Raw genomic sequence first — 24,533 nt, 5'->3', positions numbered from 1 at the left:
GGCTGACTCTGGGTCTGATCCTGGATCTGATACAGGAAGTTTGGTTCTGGTGGATTCTGACTCTCATCCAGAACTCTCAGAGTGTTGAAGATCCAAGTCCAGCCAGGAACTGGACCGACCCGAGTCTGGTTCTGAAGAACCAGAGAGTTGTTTTCATCAGAAGCGCTAACCAGACCTCGGTTCTGGAACAGAGGCACACGGAGAACAGTCCGAGTGTTTCCATCTGGTCCTTTATTCTCACAAGAAATCATCAGAGTCACAGCCAGACCCAGGTCCGGTCGGGTCCGATAGAAACTGGACTTTCACACAGAACTTCATCTGTACTGGTTTTGTCCTAAACAAAGTTCTCCACGTGTTCTAAACATACAAATAAAGATTTAATCATGTAAATCATTAAATTGTGAATAATCTTGTCTGATTCAAGATTCTGCTTCGATCGGTTCCGATCCAAAGTGCAAAGCTTAAAGATAAAGTGCCGTCAGAAATAAAGAAAAGTCCCTGAAGTGGGTCGGTTCCGATCCGGTCCATGAGCAGCACTTCCCCTGGGATCACAGCGACGTTCCAAGAAAGAAAGAAACTGAATAAACGTCCAGAGATAAAAAACGGATCTAAAGGCCAGGCGGTGACCCGGTCCAAGCCGACGATCAGAACCGACCCGGAACTCGTCTCCTGGTCGGGTAAAACAAGAAAAGAAAAAAAAATCCCCAAACAAAGAAATAAAACATCAGAGAGAACTGATGAGGTAGCAGGAAACGACAAGAAATCCTCTCTTCTGATTGGCTGCCTGGACCACGAGGTGAGGAGGAGGAGGAGTCATCTTCATCCCTCGAGGCGAAGGTCACCTACGGTTCTTCTCCGTTCTGGAACACAAGAACATTGGATCAGTAAGCTCTTATTCTGAAACTGTTCCTGGTTCCACCGGGTTCCACCCGGTTCTATGATTTTCCCAGTTTATTAGTGTTTAATGGTTCCAGCTCCTTTCACCGTTTCTTCCCGTCCAGAAACGACGGTTCTAGTTCTGGTTCTGCTGATCCATCGGTTCTTCTTCATTCAAACTGATTCCATCAGAAATAAAACAAATCGGTGTTGAGTCGTGAATTCCGGGTCGTCAGTGAACGGCGCGGCGCTGGAAGCTGTTTGGATCGGTCCGACCAGGAACCCGTCCAGCACCGGTACCGTGGGGATCCGCCCTCCAGATCGGCGTTTTGGTCCAAAGTGTTTCACATGTTGAGAACCAAACCGAGTTACCAGGTCAAGTGGAACATCAATAACTGTTGAAGGTCAGGGGTCATAAGGTCATCTGCACCGCCTGTTTCCACAGGTCAACCAATACGACTGAGTCTGAGTGTTATCAAATCTCGGTTCTGGTTCTGGTCCGGTCTCTGAGAACCAGAGGAGCAGTCAGTGGTGGCAGACGGTTCTGGTTCTGTGTGTGTTAACTTACCTGCCAGAGGTGAAGCGTCCAGAACTCTGAAGGTTCTGGTTGGTTCCCACATGGATGCTCACCTGAAACCACAAAGACATGGAAGGATGACATCACAGCGTTTTGACCAATCACATTTAACCAGTCATGACATCACAGCGTTTGGATGGAGGTCTGTCTGTTGGTCCGGCTCACCGCGTGGTGCGACCGGGTCTGGACCTGGTTCTGGTCACGGCGCCACATAGTGGCGGGCCTGTTGGGTCAGACTGGCCTGGTCCTCGGTTCTCCCGAACATCACCACCTGCAGTTCGCCGCTCACCTGCACACACACACGTGAGCCTGAGAGGCAGAGCAAAACTCGGTTCTGGTTCTGAGCCGGGCCCCGGGCGTTACCTCGAACGGGTTGGTTCTGTTGGCCGGACACTCGGGCGAGCCCTGGTTGGGAGCGTGCTGCTGGGCCCACCACACCTCCAGCTGCTCATCCAGCGGGAAGCATTCGAACTCGTCGCAGGTCGGGACGAAGCGGGCCTGAGACGGAACCGCCGAACCGGACGGGCCCTGGACCTTCTGCTGGCCCGAACCAGAACCGACTTGGACCTGTGAGGCCGAGCCGGTCCCGTTCGGACTCTGTAGGATGGAGCTCAGTAGGCTCTCCCCGTGCACCTGCAGGTCAAAGGTCAGGAAGGTGAGGCTCCGATAAGGAGAACCTGGTTGTGAAGGTCATGAGAGGAACATTAATAAGGAGGTCTGGACCGGGTCGGTACCGGCAGCAGGAAGAGGATCAGGGAGGGAACCTAAACCCCACGACTAAGACAGACACTGTGACATCGGAGACAACAGAACCCACTTTGGACCCGACAGAACCCACTTTGTTCCACTCAGAGTGTTCTGTGTCAGGCTGACCTCAGAGCTGCAGCTGGACTGCTGGCTGTCAGGGTCACTGCTCCTCTCTCCTCCTGTCAGGTTCATCATCAGCCTGGAGCAGGCTGCCACCTGGAGCACACACACACACACACACACACACACACACACACACACACACACACACACACACACATGCAGGGCTCAGCCTGAGGTTCTGCCGGCGGCTGGTTGCCGGCTGGACTCACCTCGTCCTGGCAGTCGGGCACCTTGAGCGGCGTGGGCGTCTCCGGAGCCGAGGGGAACAGCGCTCTGATCTGCTCCGTCCTGAACGGACCAATGAGGAGTTAGGGTCAGGGGTCACCAGGGGTCAAAGTGAGAAAGGCCGGAGCGGACCTGGAGCCGAGGCTGCAGTGGACGCAGCAGACGTTCTGGTGTTTGAGGGAGCAGAGCGGCGTGGAGGTGAGCGGCGGGCGCTGGAAGCTCAGCTCCTCTGCAGCACTCAGGCTGAAGACCTGGGACAGGTAGAGACTGAGACGGCCGGCCTGAGGGACACCTGGACATGTCTCTGTCTGTCTCTCTGTGGTTCTACCTCAGCTGGGGAGAAGACTGCCGCCTCCATCATGCTGCTCCTCTCCCAGGACGAGGATGAGTCCATGAAGGACGCTCCTTCATCCGTCTTCATCAGCTGCTCCTTAACACCTGGAACCTGCACAAGACAGCAGCTGTCTCACCTGTCCTCAGAAAGCCGGGACCGGCCTCGCCACGTCGCCTTACGTAGCTCCTGCTCAGGTCGATGACGGACGGCGAGTCCTCTCTGAGCAGCGCCGCCTCTGGAGATGGGTGTGATGTCATTTCCTGGTAGCTCCAAGCCTCCAGGTTCTGGGACGAGCAGGACTTCTGCTGGAGACAGAGACAGACATGGGCAAGGTCCCAGAGGACAGACATGGGCAAAGTCCAGTGGACGGCTTTACCATCTCCATCAGCTCGGTGGACGCGCCCTGCTTGCAGCCTGAGCAGGAAGCGGGAGCCCAGGTGGAACACAGGTGGGCGGAGCTTCCATGAGGTCTGCAGCTGCTCTGATTGGAGGAGAAGCTGGACTCGTCTTTGATGGTGGACAGACTGTCGGCCTGCAAGGACACAGATTAGCGTCAGCATCCCGACCAACTAGAGGCATCCTGCTGACTGGGGACGGACCTTCGTCTGGGCTCTGCGGGACGTGTGGTTCCTAGTCCCAGGTCTGGGGGCGGAGCTTGAGCCGTGCAGCTGCAGGAAGTGCAGGTAACCTTCCTTCTCCACCTTCCGCTTCAAGGTGGAGTTCCAGTGATTCTTTATGGAGTTGTCTGTTCTGGAAGACACGGCAGAGGAGACACACCAGAGGCTGCAGACAGGTCTACGCACCTGTAGACAGGTCTACGCACCTGACACAGGTCAATGCACCTGCAGACATTTCAACGCACCTGTAGACAGGTCTACGCACCTGACACAGGTCAATGCACCTGCAGACAGGTCAATGCACCTGCAGACAGGTCAATGCACCTGACACAGATCAACGCACCTGCAGACAGGTCAATGCACCTGCAGACAGGTCAATGCACCTGCAGACAGGTCAATGCACCTGCAGACAAGTCAACGCACCTGTTTGCAGTGTTAAAAAGGTAAAAAGTTTTCCAACCCGACTCAGACAGGTCCTGGACGACCTTCCAGAGGAAGTAGCAGCTCTACATCTGTACTTTCAGCAGGTCAGGTACCTGCCAGGTAGCAGCTTGGAGATGTCAGCCCAGCGGTTGCCTAGCAACCTGTGGGCCTGGCACACCACCCGGTCCTCCTCGGCCGTCCAGCTGCTCTTCTTCACCGCCGGGTTCAGGTGGTTGTGCCAGCGCTCTCGACACTGCTTCCCGTTGCGAGTGTGCAGATGTTTGGCGATGAGCGACCAGCGCTTCACGCCGTACTTCTGGACCAGCTCCATGACCTAAACATGAAGTGACATCAGATCCAGATGGGGGGGGGGCACCAAGCGGCAGGGGTGAACGGTCCTCACCCGCCGGTCCTCCTCCTGGGTCCATGGGCCTTTGACCAGCTCTGGGTTCTTGATCTGCTGCCAGCGTCTCTGACACTGCACCTCTGACCTATGACCCTGAAAGAAGGAAAGTGAGAGCGCCCCCCACTGGTCACCACCACAGAAGTCGACACTAGATGTCTGACTGAGACGCTCACCCTGAAGGACAGCGCCACCGAGGACCAGCTGCTGGCTCCACGCTCCTTCACCAGGCGCCGCAGGAGCTCATCCTGAGGAAGAGCATCACTACCATCATCATCATCATCATCACATGACCACCATCATCATCATCATCATCATCCTTGCCTCCTCTTTGGTCCATCCAGGCTTCTGGAGAGACACTTTGGAGAACCTTTTGACCCGTCTGGACCGACTCTTGGAACTGGAACAGAAGAACGGAGTGAGCATCATCATCATCATCATCATCATCAGATGGAGATGCAGTCCACATGGAGAAAAGATGGAGAGCAAAAGGGGGACAGGTGCGGGAGTATTTCTCACCTGGTTCTGTGGCTCCAGCTGCTCATCTCTGCCTCTCAGATCAGGTTCAGCCAAACAAGCTGGCCTGATCATCTGCTGAACCTGCAGAACCCAGAACCGGTTCAGATATCCTGATTAAAAACGTTCTGATGAACCGAATCAGTTCAGATTGACTAAGTCAGTTAACCCGGATGTTGAAAAGAATGATTCCTGAACTGATTCGGTTCTCTGGTTATTTTAGATAACTTTCGGCTCCTCATGAGCAGAACGGATTCATGGACCATAGTGGAACCGATAACTGATCCGGGTGTTCTGGCTCACATTTCACAGAATCTCTATTCGGATCCGGGTTAAATTTAGCTAATATTTCATGGGCAGTGACGGATTTGTGAAATTGGTCCAGAAATTCGGATGGAAGTGGTTGAAACAGCGCAAGTTAGCCCGACCGGTTAGCTCGAAGTTAGCCGTTAAACTGGGCCGTTACAGTCCCGCAGACACCGATCAGACCGCTACCGAAATCTTTAACGGATCCGAACCTCTCCCATGGTCCGAGCCTGGAATGATCGAGCAACTGGTACCGTCCTGTTGCAGAGAACTTACCGGCAGAACCAACGGTCGGAGCGAAGCAGCACAGGGCTTCAACGGTTTGAGTTCGGCGCTGAACGAACTAAATCTGCGTTCTGATTGGACAGGACCGAGCCATGACGTCACAAGCTACTCCTACTACAGCTGACATTTTAGGAGAAGTTTAAACCGAAAATCTGGACATTTCTGACATCTTCCTGAAACTTTATGCTCAGGGTGAGATTTTAGTTCTAGTTGTTGAAATAAACTAGACAAAAACTGATTTATTTTGAATAATTAATCTGAGCTACGTTAACAGAGACCATGTTGGAAGATCACAAACATCACAACCAACAAGGACCAGAAATAAAATGGCGGAATTTCTGCAATAAAAGGTACATTGATGAGACAATATCTAAACAAATAATTCATCACAAAAATATACAAACATCTAAAAGTGATGTTAAAATAATCTGGATTATATTTCATCAAAAGAAAATATAAATATACAATTTTAAACAAAACATTTCTTAACCAATTTATATAAAACATTCCAGGGTTACATCAGAATCAAAACCTGATTTTATGTATATATAAAATATAATTGGTTAAAATGGCTGAGCCACACAAAACTCAGTTTCCCTTTATCCTTTGCTGGATGATGCAGAAGCAAAATCCCGCCCGTTGCGCAGGTTTCCCAGCATGCCTTTCATCGGGCCGAGAAGAAGAGGCGTCATGATGCAGTCCGCTGGCGGTTAACGTGATAAATCTGTTCATATTAGGTGATCAGTCTGCTGGTATTGGGGAAGGATTCTGTGCACCATCTGCCGGTGAAGGCTGAGCTCCTCATGGTTCTCCAGAACCGGCCTCCAGGAGAACCCAGTCTGTTGATGACAGCCAGCTAGCTGATTGTTGGTGAGTTTCTGCCGGAACCGCCGTCGCCATTAAAGATGCTCATATGGCCGAAACGGGTCAGTACTGAACCGAGAAGTGGTATTTAAAACCTCGGAACCTACAGGGACCCAGTGGTTTGTTGTGGCTTCATCTGGAGGGATCTACTAGGGGAACATCCGCGGATTCCTGCAGTCCCTGCGCCCGGTTAGGCTGTTAGCTGCTGCGGCTAACCCTCTAGGCATCAGCGCTGCTAGGTTCGGTTAAAGATCGGGGCTCCAGAACCGGGACCCAGGCATTAAATATCAGACACAGAGAAGCAGAACCAGGCATTAAGCTTCACCTCAGCACAGGTTTACCTCTAAACGCTTAAACCCTGGAGCAGAAAAGCTAATACTGGGGTTGAAGCTGCTAGCTGCTGCTAACGGCCGCTGCTGGTTAACACCAAATGAGCCCAAAGCAGGGAAGTTTAAAATAATAATAAAATTATATTTATAATTCTCTTTACATGTAAAACTCAACGCGCTACCGAATTACAATAAAGACATGAATCCACGTAAAATCAAACAGCAATACGTTTAAACAGCAGAGGCTGGAGGAGAGAAGCTGTGGGGTCATTAGTAACAGGTTCACCCGGAAGCACTAGTGGATTGACCTCTGCCACCCTCCCGTTCAAGCACTCGGCATTTCCACAGTGAGTGGGTGAATTCAGGCGTAATATAGTTCAGTTAGATTACACAGCCGGACTTACTTTCACAGGTACTTTCCCTAAAAACAAAGTTTTGGGTAAATAAACTCCGGCAGGAAAATGAATCACTGAAAGGTAAAAGGAGAGGAGCAGGTCAGCAAACGAGCGCATCTCAGGCGAGAACATAAAGGTTGCACATAATTACCAGAATAAAAATTAATATCAATAAATCCACATTATAAATGAGTTCTCTGCGTTCCCAGCATCGGCTGCTAAATATAGCAAGAACGTTGGTGAGTTGGCAACAGCTGTTGACTATTGATAATTGAAAATGTGCAACATGACCTGGTGGGCGGAGCTAAAAGTCAACTTTCAGAAGAGGCCGAGAGGCTCCGCCCAGCTCACGGTGGAGTTGCTATTGGTGGTTCGATTTCCAGTCCGTTGTTTGTTTGCGTCCCTGAACAAAAACTTCATCCACCTTGCCTGCTGGTGTTGGGGTCAGAGGGGCTGATGGTGCAAAAATGTGCAGCCTGTGTTCTGTGAGCCTGTTGGGGCAGCTGCAGCTACAATCCAGTAGCTATCATCCATCATCAGCGTGTGAATGAGGCCTTTGAGGTTTCAATTGGAGATTTAAATGGTTTTATAAATAAAGTGGAATATTATTATTATAATCTGCCTGCTGTGGTCCCGTCTGTGCTGCAGGTTAAGCTGGTCACCATGGCGACAGACGTGGGCTCGCCGCAGCGGTTCTTCCACATGCCGCGTTTCCAGCACCAGGCGCCGCGACAGGTGTTCTACAAGCGGCCCGACTTCGCGCAGCAGCAGGCCATGCAGCAGCTCACCTTCGACGGGAAGCGCATGAGGAAGGCCGTCAACCGCAAGACCATCGACTACAACCCGTCCGTCATCAGATACCTGGAGGTACCTGACCTCAGAACCGCCTCCGGCCCGCCACGTTGCCCGTTAACCCGGCTGTGTCCGTCTCCTTTCAGAACCGCCTGTGGCAGCGCGACCACCGGGACTTCAGGGCCATCCAACCTGATGCTGGCTGCTACAACGACGTGAGTCACACCGCACCGGGTCGGAACCGGACCAAGACCTGACAGCAACCCGACCGGAACCTGACCATTATTGACTGGAACCTGGCCTGAACTAGACCATAACTGGCCCCGGGCCTTGCCTCAACCCGACCAGAACCCGACCGAAACTTGACCTGAATCCGACTGCAACCTGACCACAACTGACCAGAACCGGGCCCTAACCGGACTGTGTGTTCTGCAGCTGGTCCCTCCTCTGGGAATGCTCAACAACCCGATGAATGCTGTCACCACCAAGTTTGTCCGGACCTCTACCAACAAAGTCAAGTGTCCCGTCTTCGTCATCAGGGTGAGAGGCCGCCGTTCTGCCGCATCACTTCCTGTCTGCATTTGAGTCTAACGGGTTGTCCTGGTTCTGTCTGCAGTGGACCCCTGAGGGCCGCCGGCTGGTGACCGGGGCCTCCAGTGGAGAGTTCACCCTGTGGAACGGACTCACCTTCAACTTTGAGACCATCCTACAGGTAAAGCTCCACGGACTCAGGTTCTGGTCGCTCCGACGGAACCGGACTGGACTTGGCTTTTGTTGATCCAAACCTCCTCCAGAACCTTTGGTTAGGCCAGGCCGAAAAAGGTTGGCCCCTGTGGCCCGTAGAGCGTAAACCGTTCCCAGCTTTGGGCTGCCAGCACAGCGCCTGTTACTGCTAGCTTGTAAATCTCTGAATAGACTAAAGATCTGCTGCTGCTGGATCAACCTTCTGGTTCCAGAACCAGACATGGAGAAGCAGCATTCAGCTTCTATGCACCACAAATCTGGAACAAACGTCCAGAAAACTGAAAACAACCGAAACCCTGAGCTCCTTTAAATCGAGGCTAAAGCCAGCTGGTTGAGTTGATTAATAATTAATGAAACATTGACCAACAGATTTGATGCGTCTGGATTATTTTAACGATGACCAGATGTGACGTCTTATTTTTTTTTACAACTGTTGACTATATGATGATGATTTTATGTTTTCATGATGGAACGAGCTTTGAACTGCCTTGGTGCTGAAATGTGCCATTTGATTGATTGTTAGCCGCTATAGCTTATGAGTCATGTCAACACAACCAGATTGCTCTGATGCAGCATGAGCAGGAATCTGTCACAACAGTTATAATAGACTATCGGGATTCAACACCAAAAAACAAACATTTCCCACAAACAACATCCAGACTGTTGCAGTTTCATGTCTTCAGGCTTGATGTTTATTAAGAAGTGATCATCTGAACACGGCGCGGTGGATTAACTTAATGGAAACATCTGATGATCTGTCGTTAGTGTCAAACCGCAGCAGCTAGCATACCTCACACTTTCGCAATACATTTTTTAATTTAAACTTTTTATTGACTGTTATTTATCTAGCTATCTTTCTGTCTGTCTGTCTCTCTCTATATTATAACCCTCCAATTTAATTTTGCTATTATAATTATTCTATAACACCCTTAGATATTGTATTTGTGTGTATCTTGTTCTCTTCTGTGTTTTGTTGTCATCCTGTGTATTTCATATTTCTTCAATAAGTGAACAGAGGAAGTGGAGCAAACTTCAAAATAAGAGCACGAATGTAAATGCCTAACAACTTGAAGAATTCTAAAGCAAAACTTCAACACAGATTTTCTTACTGATAGTTTATAAAACAGCCAAGTAATTTAGTGTGTACTGATGTAATTTAAACAAAAATTAATTTAGGGGAATCTAAACATGCTAAACGTTTTCAAAGTTAGCTAAGCTGAAAATGAGCTCTGCTCTCTATCCATCTCAGTTCTCACCACTGTGTGGAAGGTAGCAGCTGACCTCTGACCTCCTGACCCCTCTTGTGTGTGCAGGCCCATGACAGCCCGGTGCGGGCCATGACCTGGTCCCACAACGACATGTGGATGCTGACGGCGGACCACAGCGGCTACGTCAAGTACTGGCAGTCCAACATGAACAACGTCAAGATGTTCCAGGCTCACAAGGAGGCCATTAGAGAAGCCAGGTTTGCTCCCAGTCTCTCTGCCGCCCCCATGTTCTGGTTCGGTTCTGACGCTGCAGCGATCTGCTGTTGGATCTGTGCATCATGAGCCGTGTGTGTTCTGAATAAAATCATCCTGTTTCTACGTTGGGCCGGCCCGTTGATCGATAAAGTTCTGGTCCGTGACCCAGCAGCAGCTGCTTGAATCCAAGTGAAGCGCTCCCTTCCTTAACAGTGGAACTACGTTTCCCATGATGCAGCTGGACAGAAGCTCCGCCCCCTAGGTGCCATCACAAACTTTTAACCTCCAGGTTCTAATGGGTCCAAACGGTTCTGACTGATCAGAACCAGGCTGATGAAACCTACATGTTGAGCAGAAAGACATCTGAAGGTTTCTGCTGGTTCTGAATCCCTGACCCAAGTCGGTTCTGAAATCCAGACCTTCTGAACCCACTGGACCGGTTCTGGTTACAGTTTCACATGTTTTAGTCCAGGTTCTCCAGAACCACCAGCCGGATCTGTCTGCTGGTTCTGTTGGACTCTTCTCGGCTTGGTAGCAGTAGAACCCGCTCCAGGTCAGAACCTGCCATTTTCAAACCCAGAACCGGTCCAGTTAACGACAGCCGGCTCTAACGGTTAATCGCCATGGAAACGGCTTCAGATGAAGGACCCAGCTCTGAACCGGGTCGCAGACGATACCCGGTTGAACAGAACCAGACCTGCAGTCGTCCCTGAGCTGCTTCAGGAACCGAGAAAAACAGGAAGTCGGGTCGGTTCTGGAACCAGGATGTGACCCGGTGGTTTGTCATGCAGGACCCAGAACCAGTCAGATGTTCTGTTAACCAACTGGGCCGGGTCAGTTCCGATGGTTTCCTTCAGAGGTCGTGATGATCCAACTGGGTCAGAACCTTCAGCACATCCAGAACTGCAGGGTTCGGTTCTACTGACTGAAAAGAATCCAGATCTCTGCAGAGGTTCATCTACACAACTGGACCAGAACCACAGGTTCTGATTGGAAGACTGGTCGTGACGGATGTAAAGCTGGTCCAGAACCGGCTCTGGACCGGCTTTAAGGTCCACCAGAACCGGTCCAGCTGTGTGACTCCTCTTCCTCCTCTTCGTCCTCAGCTTCTCTCCCACCGACAACAAGTTCGCCACCTGCTCCGATGACGGCACCGTCCGGATCTGGGACTTCCTGCGCTGCCACGAGGAGCGGATCCTTCGAGGTACCGGTTCCGGATCCGTCAGAACCGTTCCGGACCGCAGCAGAACCTCTGACGGTGTGCTGTGGTTGTGCAGGTCACGGCGCCGACGTGAAGTGCGTGGACTGGCACCCCACCAAGGGGCTGGTGGTGTCTGGCAGCAAGGACAGCCAGCAGCCCATCAAGTTCTGGGACCCCAAGACGGGTCAGAGCCTGGCCACGCTGTGAGTACCACGCCCGTCAGAACCCAACCGCGGTGCCCGCAGAACCTCACCGCCACACCTGTCCCTCCCCAGCCACGCCCATAAGAACACGGTGATGGAGGTGAAGTGGAACCTGAACGGGAACTGGCTGCTGACGGCGTCCCGCGACCATCTCTGCAAACTCTTCGACATCCGGAACCTGAAGGAGGAGCTGCAGGTGTTCCGGGGCCACAAGAAGGAGGCCACAGGTGAGGAGGCACCTGGACTGGTACCAGGACCGGTTCCCCTGAGCCTGAGTCATTCAGGTCAACCAAAGAAGCAGACCTGCAGATTGGTCTACAACCGTGACCTCTGACCTCTACTGTTGTGTCCTCAGCGGTCGCCTGGCACCCGGTCCATGAGGGTTTGTTCGCTAGCGGAGGCTCCGACGGGTCACTGCTGTTCTGGCACGCCGGGTAAGAAGCTGATCAGAACCAGACAGTGTCGGTATGGGCCATGTTGGTACTGTGAACTGGTGACCCGGTACTGTGACCCGGTACTGTGACTCTCTGCAGGGTGGAGAAGGAGGTGGGCGGCATGGAGATGGCCCATGAAGGGATGATCTGGAGTCTCGCCTGGCACCCTCTGGGTCACATCCTGTGTTCTGGTTCCAACGACCACACCAGGTATACATCCGTACTGGTACCGGTACATGACCCGCACAGAACCAGGCAGGAACTCCACATGCTGTTTCGGGTTAACGCTCATCTGGTTCTGTTCTACAGTAAGTTCTGGACCAGGAACCGACCCGGAGACAAGATGAGAGACCGGTACAACCTGAACCTGCTTCCCGGGATGTCGGAGGACGGCGTGGAGTACGGTAAGCTGCAGAGGCCAAGCAGAACCAGAATCTCTGGGTCTCAGTATCTGCAACAGAAAGTTCTGTTTGTGTCCAGATGATGTGGAACCCAACAGCCTGGCCACCATTCCGGGGATGGGCATCCCGGAGCAGCTGAAGGCGGCCATGGAGCAGGAGCAGAGCAGTAAGTTCTGGAGGACCAGACCGGAGTGACAGTCTCAGTGTTCCTCTGAGGTCTCAGGTGTTCCTCTGGCGCTGCCCCACCTGCAGGTAAAGAGGCGGCTGCCGAGGTGGAGATGTCCATCCCTGGACTGGACTGGGGCATGGACGAGGTGATGGGCCGGGACTCCAAGAAGGTTCCTCAGAAGAAGGTTCCGTACGCCAAACCGATCCCGGCGCAGTTCCAGCAGGTACGCGCCCGCTCCTGACCCGGAGGAGGTGATGTCATGTAACCGTGGTGACCGACTGTCGGATGTCTGCCTGCAGGCTTGGGCGGAGAACAAAGTTCCCATGATGCCCCCGTCTGCAGATCTGTCAAAGGACCGGAACCTGGAGCAGAAGGTGGAGGGGAAGAAGAAGACCCAGGCGGAGCTGGAGCAGGAGATGGCGGCGCTGCAGTACACCAACCCCCACCTGCTGGAGGTAAACACCAAGTCTACCAGAACGGATCAGAACCAGCTCTGGGCTTTAGCAGAACCAGAACCAGTCCACCATCAGAGGCCAACAGAATCTCATTAGCATTAGCAGCTCCGAATCTGTCCAGGCCGTTCCTCTCCTGAAGGATTTTAGATCAGAATGGAAGATTAGATCTATAGATCTGTAATTTATTCGTCCATCTTGATCCAGAGTGAAACTAGATCTACGTTAGAAGGCCGTGGTGCCGACCTTCAGCGGGTCGGAGTGAGTCTGCAGTGCTAACAGAGGCTAAGCTAGCATTAGCGGCTGGCTTCAGGCTATCAGAGTAAATCAGGCGGATTCAGAACCAGCAAAGGTTCTAGGATCCAGCGGTTCTGACTTGGTTCTGTTTGTCTGCAGCAAATGAAGATGAGCCAGATGAACTCGGATGGGAACATGGGCCCCCCCCAGGGACCGGGCTCCATGCCCCCCTTTCCGGGCCCCGGGGGGCCGGGCCCTCCTGGTCAGCAGGGCTACGCTCCAAACATGCCTCACCAGCAGATGGCGCCCCCAATGGGCCCCGCAGGGATGCAACAGCCCTTTATGCAGCCTGGACAGATGGGACCTCCTTCTGGACCCCCATCTCATCAGGGTCCCCCTCAAGGCATGATGGGCCCCTCAGACATGCAAGAACCACAGAGACATCCTGGCCCGCCGAGACACATGGGCCCCCCAGGACCTCATGGGATGGGGCCCAGAGGCATGCAGGGGCCCCCTGGTGGGATGATGGGGCATCCTCCTCGAGGAATTGGTTTAAGGGACCCTCAGGGGCCCCCGCCCCAAGGGAACATGATGGGTCCCCAGGGCCAAATGCAGGGTGGAATGATGGGGCCCCCACCCAGGACACATGGCAACATGCCTAACAACTATGGGATGGGCAACATGCAGGGGTCCCAAGGAGGCATGCAGGGGCCCCAAGGAGGCATGCAGGGGCCCCAAGGAAGCATGCAGGGGCCCCCGTACATGCAGCACCAGGTGAGTGGGGGCTGCGGTGGGGCCCATCTGGCTGCAGGTCTGCAAGCAAACTAACGCCTTTTGTATCTGCAGGGCCAGAACTCGGGACCCATGATGCATGGGATGGGGCCCCCGGGGCCCAACAGCAAAGGTCAGTAGATGTGGGGTCCCTCAGGAGTCTTTACCAGATGTTTGTGTTCCTCATGGTGGCGTCTCTTGTTTTCCCAGGAGACCATAGAGGGCCGCCCCCGAACCACCACATGGGTCCCACAGACCGGCAGGGGCCCGGAGGCCCGGGGGGCCCAGACCAAGGCTCTTACTGGGGAGACGGCCAGCAGGGCCGGAGGGGCCCCCAGGATGGAGGACAGGACTTCCACAGCCGGGGGGAGGACAGCTGGAGGCCGGGGTACCAGGGGGGGGGGCACCGAGGGGGTGGGCACCGGGGGGGCGGGGCCTGGGGCTCCGACGACCGCTTCGGTGCGGGGGACTTCAGAGGACGGCGGGACGACAGGTGGGCGAGCCTCGTCTGTGTGGGTGAGGCTGGTTCTGACCCGTTCTGACCCGTTCTGGCTCCTGTTGCAGGTTCCGAGGGGGCGGGCCGGGCCGAGGGGGGCGGGGCTACAGCGAGGACTACGGCGGCCAGGAGGAGGGCTTTGACGGCGGCGAGGAGGTCGGCCGAGGCTGGGAGTCCGGGGGCCGAGGGAGGCCCCCCCGAGGAGGAGGTGAGGGGTCGGAGGGTGGTGCCAGTGATGGGGGGCGGGGCCAGTGACGTCTGAAGGGACGGCTGTCTGTCACGCTGACTCTCGTCTCCTCCTGTCCTCAGGCCATGACGGGTTTCGGGACGACGGTTCGTCTCCGGGGGGGCGGGAGCGTCCCTCGTCCATGCAGGGGATGGACATGGCGTCACTGCCGCCCCGGAAGCGTCCCTGGCAGGACGGCCCCGGGACCGGGGACCACGAGGCTCCAGAAGGAGGTCAGTGAGTCATGACTTTCAGTTTAAGGGCCATGTCGTACAAAATCCACTTTTGTAGCCCTTCAATAATAATTTTTGTACTTTGAGTGTCTAAGAATGCAAAAATGTCTCAGTTCTCTGTGAAATGCTAAACAAGGTCACAACCTTTTCTCATCAGTTATGTGAGGCCACCATTTTGTTCCCTCGCAGTGATTGTGTAGTCAAAGTCTTGGGTTGTAGCGCGTTTCAACCCAAACCGTTCCCCACTCGGCTTCTTCCAGGTGTCTGGCTACTTTTGGTTTTCTTGTAAATGTTCCCACATCAGAGGGGAAATAAATCTGTTGTTTGAGCTCCAGCAGAACGGAGAGGAATTTTCTGACAGACTTCATCTGATCGACGGTCGATTCCTTCTCTCTGTGGAAGCGCGAAGCTGCTAATAACGCTAAAGTCACAGCAAAGCTAATTTTAGACATGAATGCTGTGTTGGAATGACGTCCTGGCCATTGGTCAGCATTTAGCCTCCTGCTAGCGCTGTCTGCTAGCTGCTAGCGCTGTCTGCTAGCTGCTAGCGCTGTCTGCTAGCTGCTAGCGCTGTCTGCTAGCTGCTAGCGCTGTCTGCTAGCTGCTAGCGCTGTCTGCTAGCTGCTTCCTGGAGGATACAACTGTTCTGCATGCTTTGGATATAATTATTGGTTTTTGCTGTTTTTGTCTTGGGGAAACAAAAATGATCCAGATGCATTCGGCGACGCCTTCATTATGTCGAGGCTGAGTTTAATCTTCATATTGTGGAAGCATTGATGATGACGATGATGATAATTTATTTCAGACATTTAAATACAATACCTTATTACCAAAGATACAAACTCCTGCTCTGAGTCTGAAAAGGAGGATGATGAAGTTTGACTTGTATAATCAGAACCTTTTTCCATTCAGTAATTCATAATATCAATAATCTTCCCATTTCCCGAATCCCTTAAATCTAAATAGTCCCTGAACCTGGTGAAAATAACACACACACTCACACACACTCTGTGCTGTAACTCCCTGTTGCTTCTCATAAAACCTTTTGGAGGTTTTTGTCTCCAGTGACGAGACGCTCGTTGTTTTCATGGTGGTTCGAACGTTTAAAGTTTCTCTGTAGTCGGATCCTCACTCTATCAGTAAACGATGTCTGGATATTTCTGGTAATAGTTTGTTTCTAGCTTTGTACATAAAGTTCAGTTTGAAACTCCACCAAATCAGTGAGTTTCAGGATAAGCGTCTCTAAATGAACTGTTGGTATGACGGTAGAAATCAGCCTCGTGGATTATTCCAAATGTCCACAAAGTAACTTAGACATGACAAAATGAGTGAACAGTGGAGAACAAGAAGGAGTTTAGAAATGTTCTAGAATTAGAGAGAACTGCAGTACTTTAGATTTTAATACTGAGGTTTCAGTAAGTCTCTCCACATTCACATGATGAATTATTTGTAAATCCTTATGTCCTTTACATTTCCCAAATAAACTAAACATAGTTTTATCTAAGTTTAGTGATAATTTGATATCAAACCACTTTTTCAATTTACATAACTCTAAATTAATTTCTATCAGAAGCTGCTGTAAATTTTCACCTGTACAAAAAATGTTTGCATCATCTGCAAATAAAACAAAATGAAGTATTTTGGAAACCTTACATATAATCAGCTGTGGTCCCGATCCGGAGCCGTGGGGAACGCCGCCAGCGTCCAGCCAGACTGGAAATCACCATTTGGACAAATTGTTGCCTGTTGCTGAGATAACTTTTCATCCAGTGCAAAACTCCTCCTCTTAGACCAGGGGTCTCAAACTCCAGTCCTGGAGGGCCGCAGTCCTGCAACTCTTAGATGAGCCTCTGCTGCACCACAGCTGAACAGAATAATTAGGTCATTAAGGCTCTGGAGAACTGATCTACACCAGGAGGAGGTCATTAAGTCATTTCATTCCAGTGTTTTGTTCCTGTGGCACATCTAAAACCTGCAGGACTGCGGCCCTCCAGGCCTGGAGTTTGAGACCCCTGTCTTAGACCAAAGCGCTGGAGTTTCCTGATGAGTATTTCATCATCAGTTGGATGAAATGCAGATTTTAAGTCGATGGAAACAGAAGCAGGTTGTGGATCTGAACCCAGACCGTCGCTCAGCGTCTCGTTGGTGTTTAATGAATCTTTCCAATCTGGAAACAAATAGCTTTTCCTAAATGTTGGAGGACAGTGGAAGTAAAACAGGCCTGTAATTTGTGAAATGATGTCATAGTTACATAGTGGGATGACTTTTGCAGTAAATATGCCAGTTTGCATTGACAGATTCCAGATATATGTTAGTGGCTGGATAATTTCTACAATCACCTTCTTTATTATTATCATGTCAATACCATTGCAGTCAGTCCACCTTTTATTGTTACAATTATTTACTATATCTATCATTTCTTTTCCTTCCACTGCTGTGAGAAACATGGAATCTGGATTTCTACTAACTAACGTATCATTTAGTGTTTCATGTGCTGTGGCCCCACACTTACAAAATACTTATTACAATTATGAACCATCTCTTCTATGTTATTAAGGTTTTTATTATTTGTAGTGTTGAGGAAAGCTGGTGTGCCTGGAGGTAGGCCTGTCACGATAGCAAATTTTGCTGAGCGATTAATTGTCTCAAAAATTATTGCGATAAACGATAATATTGTCTGAAGACCTTTTTACACTGATTTAATGGAAATGATGTAATAATGCATGTGATTTCCTGCCAAAGATAGATACACTTTATTTTCAATAGAACACTAAATACTGGAACTGATAAACAAAATAAACAAAAACAAAAATAAAATGGATTCTCAGTCTCCATTAACAAAAAATGTACTTGGAAAAAAACCTAAACAACATAAAGCCAAAGTGGAAATAAATACTGCATTCAACCAAAAGAGGGCAGATTATGAAGTCTGTATATTATGTTGCCCTTCAGTAATAATTAGATTTAAATAGAGAAGATGGGAACATCGACTACCTCAGTGGTTCTCAAACTTTTTTCAGTGATGTACCCCCTTAAAAATATATTTTTAGTCAAGTACCCCCTGACACGGGCAAAACATTTTTGGAATTAAAAAGAGGTACAGTGCTGTAAAATCACTGTCTGATTTATTAAAGCCAAACAACTTATATCAGTGAACCTGACAAATACATCCATATTGCAAACATTGCATGGTTAAACAAAAAAGAAAAACAGAAGAAGGTGACCACCAGGAAGGTATAAAACCAGTCAAACCGTTTTATTTTAAAGGATTTTGAAACTAAATACTAAATATAAAATTCAGTGCATGAACACACATTTATATTTTATCGAACTTTTTACAAAATAACTTTTCCCAAGACTTATTATGAGGAGCCTACTGATTTTTTAAAGATATTTTGAAAAGCTTCACGTACCCCCTGCAGTACCTCCACGTACCCCCAGGGGTACACGTACCCCCATTTGAGAACCACTGATCTACCTGATGCAATAATTCACACTACAGGATTTTTTGCTCCTATTTTTCCCCATACAACAATCTTAAAACGTTGGTCTTCCTAAGATTGTGTGGTGTGTTACGGTAGATCGTCGTTGCAGCTCCGATCTAAATCAGGGTTTTTTCCAGACTGGGATCTTAACGCAGCCTGTTGAATGTGACAGGTAGCCAATCAGAAAGCGCGGATTCCCTCCGTGTTTTCTGAGGGGAAATTACGGAGGGGAATCCCAAACAGCTGACACGGCGCAACCCGAAGTCCAGCGGACATTGGAGATGATATGTGGAAACAACATTAATGTTTATTCAACATGCAAAGAATATAGAAATGACAAGAGGAGGAGTTGGAGCGAAATTGCTACCGTAGTTGATAAACCCGGTAACTTTTCAGCTGTTCTTGTTAACGTGACGTAAATAGGTTCTAATGATTTTCATTCAGTCAGGACTTTACGCTGACACTAGCCACATGCATTGCAGGTAGATTGTTGTAAAGCCTTGATTAATGCCTGGTTTTAAAATTAGTTCACTGGACTTGTAGCCATTATTTTGTGCCCATTGTTGGACACCACACGGCAGGACCGAACCCGATGGAACCGTTATACCTAGGATTTCTGTCGGCTAATGTGTGGTCTGTCAGGTTTTGAAATGGGCCGACAATCGGCCGACAGCTCTAAGATCGTGTCTCTGCGCTGGGCTTTACACTAAGGAAATGAGGAAGGAGGGTCAGTGGAGAGAACCGGAGTTGAGCCTTTTTCCATTCAGTGTCATTAACAGAAAGAGAAAAAGGTCAGAAGAGACGATAATGCCGATAATTGAAATGACGTCGATACGATTAATTGATTTATCGTTTATCGAGACAGGCCTACCTGGAGACTTTCCTAATGACAGTTTAAAATATTCCAGATACCTTTAATATTTTATTTATCATTTTTATAACCTTGTTATGCTCTCCGTAAAGTAGCAGTTAATTTATTCTTATATTTCTTGTATGTATTTTCAGCCTCAGTTGATTTATGCTTTATGAAATCTCTGCATAGTTTTTTTCTAGTCCCTTTGTGATCCATGGAGCTTCTGAATATTTATTTTTATGAATAAACTTTCTGTTGGGACCATTTTTCTCATATGATTTAAAAATATTCAGACAATAATCATATGCTTCCAGTTTTAATTCTTTAAATGTTTTAATAGATTCTTCAGTCTTTAATTTTTTAGAAGTTGGATTAAACTTGTCTGTCATGTGGCAGTTAAAACAGGTAAATGATCACTAATATCATTAACTAATAATCCATTTATTGTTGTAAATATATGATCTATTAATGTTGGCTGTGATTCTGCCAGGTCTTGTAATTTGAGGAAAATGCTCAGACTGTTTTAATAAACTCTTCAGTTGATTTGGGATCGTTTACAGATCAATTTTAAAGTTGTTAATGTTATAGATTATATTAGGGCTGTTGTAAACAAATATTTTAGTAATCGAGTAATCTATTGATTAGTCTTACGATTAATCAAGTAATTGAATAAAAAAAAGATCAAATAAAACATTTGGTAAATCTAACATAGCAGCAGAGTCACTGTCAGATATCAACATCAACCCAGTTTTTCATATTTCTAAACTACAGAAAACTAACCTGTAACAATAACAGCTCACTTTCTGAGTTAACCTGAAGAAAAGTTATAGAAGAATCTGAAATTATATTCAGTGTAATAATAAAGAGGCAGGCGGCTATTTGTGAGCAGGCTATTATTAAAAATGTCTAAACTCCAGCTTATTGTTTCTGTATTCACCTCCAGTCAGTTTAATAGATGAACTCTCACCTTGCCCAGACATTTATAGCTTTGTGTTCATGTTAGCGACAGGATTTGACTCCTTTTACCAGCTACGTGGCGCCATGACGCCTTTCGCCACCCGTTAGTGGCGACCAGGATGATATGAAATGTATTTTTTGGTTCGTCCGTAAAGCTACACTTGCGTTAATCATCTAATGCTCAGCCGCCTGCCGTGTTCAATCTATCCACTCACCTGCAGCTCTGAACCGCCACCAGGCAGCAGCTCCTGGAGGAGAAAAGCTGCTTATTGGTCCCCGGAAAACGATGAAAACGTTATCACCAATCAATAAAATCCTCCCAGGCCGATATTGAAAACTGGACGTTATGCTGCTAACACTTAGCTTTGGTCAACAAGTCAGAGGAGGAAGTCAGAGCTCCGCGCAACACAAATAATGTCCCGGCCGAAACACGATGCGCTAAAGAATAAAACATAAATTAACGAAGCTTTGAGGCAGGTAAATTTTCCTGGAGGAATTTTAATAATGGAGGGACTGGAATCAGTCGAGGAATCGTTTCAGCCCCAGATAAAATCGACCTTTGCAGTTGTAGTTGTGTAAATAGATCCATATTAGAACCTGGACCCCTACATATTCAACCAACAATTATATTTAATTTTTTTCCATATATATTTCAACTGTTATACCCTCAAAATGATCCTTTACCACTTTAGTCACATTTTCAAGCATGTTATATCTGAGACTCTGTCCACATGTGCAGCCTGCCCCTCTATTAATATTCAGAACCATCTAGTTCAGAATCAGCTGCCTTCTCAGCATTAATCCAGGTTTCAGAGATAGTTATCAAAGTCTTTGATGAGGTTAAAATTGCATGTGAGCTTCTGCTGTTGAAATGTATAATGGAAAATGTATCGTCTGCTTTAACTGTTGTATTGATGAGAAGAGCAGTTAATATTGTAGAAGTTATTTTCTGGATCCAAATCCTTTTCCTTGTCTTGACTTTTATATTCAGTAGTCAAATGTTTTCAGTTCCAGGTAGTCGACATTAGATGGAGGTGTTGATGTTGGATCCATATTTGATGAAGTCTTGTTTAATTGACTCATGGTGGTTGTGAGTCATGTGATCTCCTGGGTTCCTGATCGCCAGTCATTCAGTCGTTTTCATCCGGTTCCAGAACCGCTGCCTCCTCCGGAGCCGCATTCACTTCTTTCTCCATGCTGACTGGATCCGTTTCTCTTTCTCAGAACCCGGGTCTTTCTGGTGATGTCGGCGTTGTTCTTGGTCAGATGCTCGTTAATAAAGACATCGCATCATTTCAGCCATCTTCCTTGTTTTAGCAAAGCAAACTTGTGTTTCCTCTTTGTGAATCTCGTGATGATGGCAAGTTCATCATCTTTTTCTTTCTTGGAAGCGGCACAGTCCGCCTCTGTCCCCGGGGTCCAGAGGAAAGAAGCCGTCCGTTTCTCCGTGGAGTCAAACATTTCAGCTGATGGTTCACTGGCCGGACCCGGTGCAGCCACCGCGCTGGCAAACAGTCCAGTGATGATGACTTTGTTTATCCTGTTTTATTGCTCCAAATCAGCCACTCGGTTCTGCAACACAGCGATCCGTTTGTCCTTTTCCTCATTAGAAAGTCTCAACGATGTTGTGTTGATGGCGCCGTATTGCTGCCACGTCCTCAGAGAGGAAGTCCAAGGATTTCTTAATGTCATCAAGATTGTCCAACGCTTGAATCTTTTCAGGTCCCATTCTCTTCCAACTCCACTTTTAGTTTTGATGTTGGTTTGCTTTGTTTTGTTTTTTTAAATCAAATTTGCAGCAAGAGTGCAGACAGAACAAGCCTCATCATCAGGACGAAGCATTAATATAATGTAGTTATCTGACATGCATGGACTGTCGCTAAACTTCAGAGTGTAGGTAGTTTATATGGATGGGAGTAAATCCAGTAATGACATCACAGTGATGTGTTCATGTGACTGCGTGGTTCTGCTGGTTCCTGGTCCTGCTCTGGGTCCAACATGGTCGAGTCTTCCCTGGTTCACATCTTTAATAACTTTTGGAATAAAAAGTTTCTGTGCTCACGTCGCTGCTGTCCGTCGCCTGTGCGACCTGGAGGTGGCGCTGCGTGAAATGTCTCCTTCACATTCAAAAAGGCCGCAGCAAAACGACCGTCTGCCTCAGAACAGGAGGAACCAGGAACTCGGACCAACGCACTGCAGTTCTCCTGAAGGGCAAAAAGCGTTTCAGGCATAAATGAACAACCAGCTGCTTTCCTCAACGCCCACAAAGGAAACCACTTCACCAGAACCACCTTGTGGGCTGTGACTCCCAGAGCATCGTCCACTCTGTGGGTCCAGACTCTGGCTTCACACCTGGATGCGTCTGGCCCCCAGTGGTACCATACGGGACTTTACCTGTCACTAGCAGAAAATGAACAAAAGACAAAAACTAAATGCAGTTTTCTAAAATCAGACCTCTGACTCATCCCGGTGTAAAGCAACAGATAATTCAGGAACTGAAACAAAGTCTCAGAAAGTGGCTCTGCTGAGCATAAGATCAGCACCGGGACCGGGACCAGGACCAGGACCGGCTCTGAGCAGATTCAGAAATCCCTGACAGAAACAAAACAGAGCAGGAGGCGTCGCTACAATCCATCAGGATTCACTAAAATGTAGAAAAGTTTTCCTGCCAAAAATCAACTCTGATAAATCCAGATAAACGTCCAGATAGTGAGAAATGTGTCTGATTCAGCATGTTGGCCCAGCAGCACACAGTCCAGGACCTGATGGTCACCAGGGTGGGGTCAGGGTTAGGGTTGGGGCCGCCGGTCAGTGTGAACGTTTCTCTGAGTGACGTCTGATCGCCTCATTTCATGACTTGGATTCGGATCTTTCTTGCAAAGTAAACATTTCATCGGAGCCGCTCTGCCTCCTGGCCGTTGAGCCGTAACCATGGAGATGAGCTGGGAGATAACTGCCTCTCTAAGCGTTCACATGTCCTCAGGTTCTGGTTCTGGATCCAGAACCAGACATTAGCAGCATTCAGCTTCTATGCACCACAAATCTGGAGCGAACAGAAAACTGAAAACCAGCTGAAACCCTGAGCTCCTTTAAGTCCAGCCTGAAACCAAACGTTGCTCTTCAGTCGATCCGTTTCAATTTAGTTCTGACTAAAAATCTCTGATCTTAAATTAGAAACACTCTAATTTGGTAAATGTTTTTCCAAACATGCTAATGCAGTTATGTATTTTAAAAAATTTCACAAATAGTCAAACCATTATATTCAGCACTTTCTTGCAAAATAAAAATAGAATTTGTAAAAGTTTCACGGCGTTTAATCTGATTGTTAATAACGAGGTTTCCTGTTTCCTTTATTGCATTCATTTCATAATTTTTCATCATTAATTTCTACTGAATCTTTTGCAGGTTTGATCTGAATCTCAGGATTTTCTCTTCTTGTCTCTGTGTCTCCGCAGGTGGACGACCTCAGAGGGACGACGGCGGCTACGGCCCCCCGGGGCGGGGCGGGCGGGGCGGCTGGGGCCCAGGGGGGCCGGGGCTGAGGAGGGGGGGGCCGCCACCCAGAGGGGGGCCGAGGGCCGGCGGGCGGGGCCGGTAGGGCCGCTCACCGCCTCCAGACTGTTGGTCATGTGACCTGCTTTGTCCGGGGGCGTGGCCACTGGGGGGGGGCGTGGCCACCTGTCTGATGTAGAGACTCCATTTTGTTTCTGCAGCGTTTTCTAACAGATTTCTATGTGTTTGTGTTTTCACCGAACTGGACAATAAAGATTCACAGTTGAACTGCTGGCGGCGCGGCGCCCCCTGTGGGGCCCAAATAACGTGTTTGATTGGTCAGAATCAGACGGCAGGTTCTGGTTCTGACCCGCTGACTCCCTGTATTCATAATAAAAGAACCGGTCCACCTTAAATCCCAAACAGAGAACGAGCTGGATGGATTTCTGCTTCAACACCAGAACCAGAACCTGTCTGATGGCACAGGTTCTGGTTGGAGAATCCCAGAATTCCTATGGAGTCTGAAGCGGTCCAATCGGACCGGCTCCCAGTGATGTCACTGTTTTCATTCCTTCATCTCCCACCAGGTTGTTTCGTTGATACGGAACCAGGAGGAACCCTGAGATCCAGTTAACTAGTCCGGAACCAGAGTCTGGGTTTTCATGTCTGTGTAGGAAGGTTCTAGAAGGTTCTGTTGGACTTTTCCATGTCAAAGAGTCTCATTTAGGTAAAATCTCAAACCATCCAGAACTGTCCGGTACCAGGTGGTAAAAACCCAGTCAGCTTGTAGAACCTACGGTACAAGGAACGCAGGACAGGAAGCCAAAAGTGATGGCAGCATCAGAACCCCGTAACAAACCCCACCTCTGGGACCCAGTTAGGGAGTCCAGAACCAGTAAAGACC

General features: G+C 49.0%; 2 protein-coding genes across 2 annotated transcripts; one reads left to right on the top strand and one right to left on the bottom strand.

Annotated features, from left to right (window-relative positions):
* Positions 1 to 211: 211 nt before the first annotated feature.
* Positions 212 to 5,368, bottom strand: LOC102222217 (transcriptional activator Myb-like). Its single transcript, XM_023335414.1, has 16 exons — positions 5,360 to 5,368; positions 4,845 to 4,925; positions 4,502 to 4,624; positions 4,326 to 4,421; positions 4,036 to 4,256; positions 3,482 to 3,632; positions 3,259 to 3,414; positions 3,062 to 3,187; positions 2,877 to 2,993; positions 2,681 to 2,799; positions 2,533 to 2,611; positions 2,327 to 2,416; positions 1,817 to 2,086; positions 1,619 to 1,742; positions 1,445 to 1,506; positions 212 to 860 (listed from the first exon to the last, which is right to left on the bottom strand). The coding sequence occupies exons 1-14, from the start codon at positions 5,366 to 5,368 to the stop codon at positions 1,653 to 1,655; spliced, it is 1,728 nt and encodes a 575-aa protein (XP_023191182.1). The 3' UTR covers positions 212 to 860; positions 1,445 to 1,506; positions 1,619 to 1,652.
* A 699-nt stretch (positions 5,369 to 6,067) lies between these two features.
* On the top strand, positions 6,068 to 23,735 carry wdr33 (WD repeat domain 33). Its single transcript, XM_023335413.1, has 21 exons — positions 6,068 to 6,302; positions 7,669 to 7,887; positions 7,959 to 8,027; positions 8,248 to 8,352; positions 8,429 to 8,524; positions 9,870 to 10,021; positions 11,126 to 11,223; positions 11,297 to 11,423; positions 11,496 to 11,650; positions 11,779 to 11,857; positions 11,957 to 12,067; positions 12,167 to 12,261; positions 12,338 to 12,424; positions 12,511 to 12,650; positions 12,727 to 12,882; positions 13,276 to 13,890; positions 13,963 to 14,020; positions 14,098 to 14,380; positions 14,452 to 14,591; positions 14,693 to 14,842; positions 23,593 to 23,735. The coding sequence occupies exons 2-21, from the start codon at positions 7,684 to 7,686 to the stop codon at positions 23,733 to 23,735; spliced, it is 3,063 nt and encodes a 1,020-aa protein (XP_023191181.1). The 5' UTR covers positions 6,068 to 6,302; positions 7,669 to 7,683.
* Positions 23,736 to 24,533: the final 798 nt, after the last annotated feature.

This window comes from Xiphophorus maculatus, chromosome 6, assembly GCF_002775205.1.
Source record: "Xiphophorus maculatus strain JP 163 A chromosome 6, X_maculatus-5.0-male, whole genome shotgun sequence".
Classification (NCBI taxonomy): domain Eukaryota; kingdom Metazoa; phylum Chordata; class Actinopteri; order Cyprinodontiformes; family Poeciliidae; genus Xiphophorus; species Xiphophorus maculatus.
Note: the sequence above shows the minus strand (reverse complement) of the source record. Positions and strands in the feature narration are given on the sequence as shown.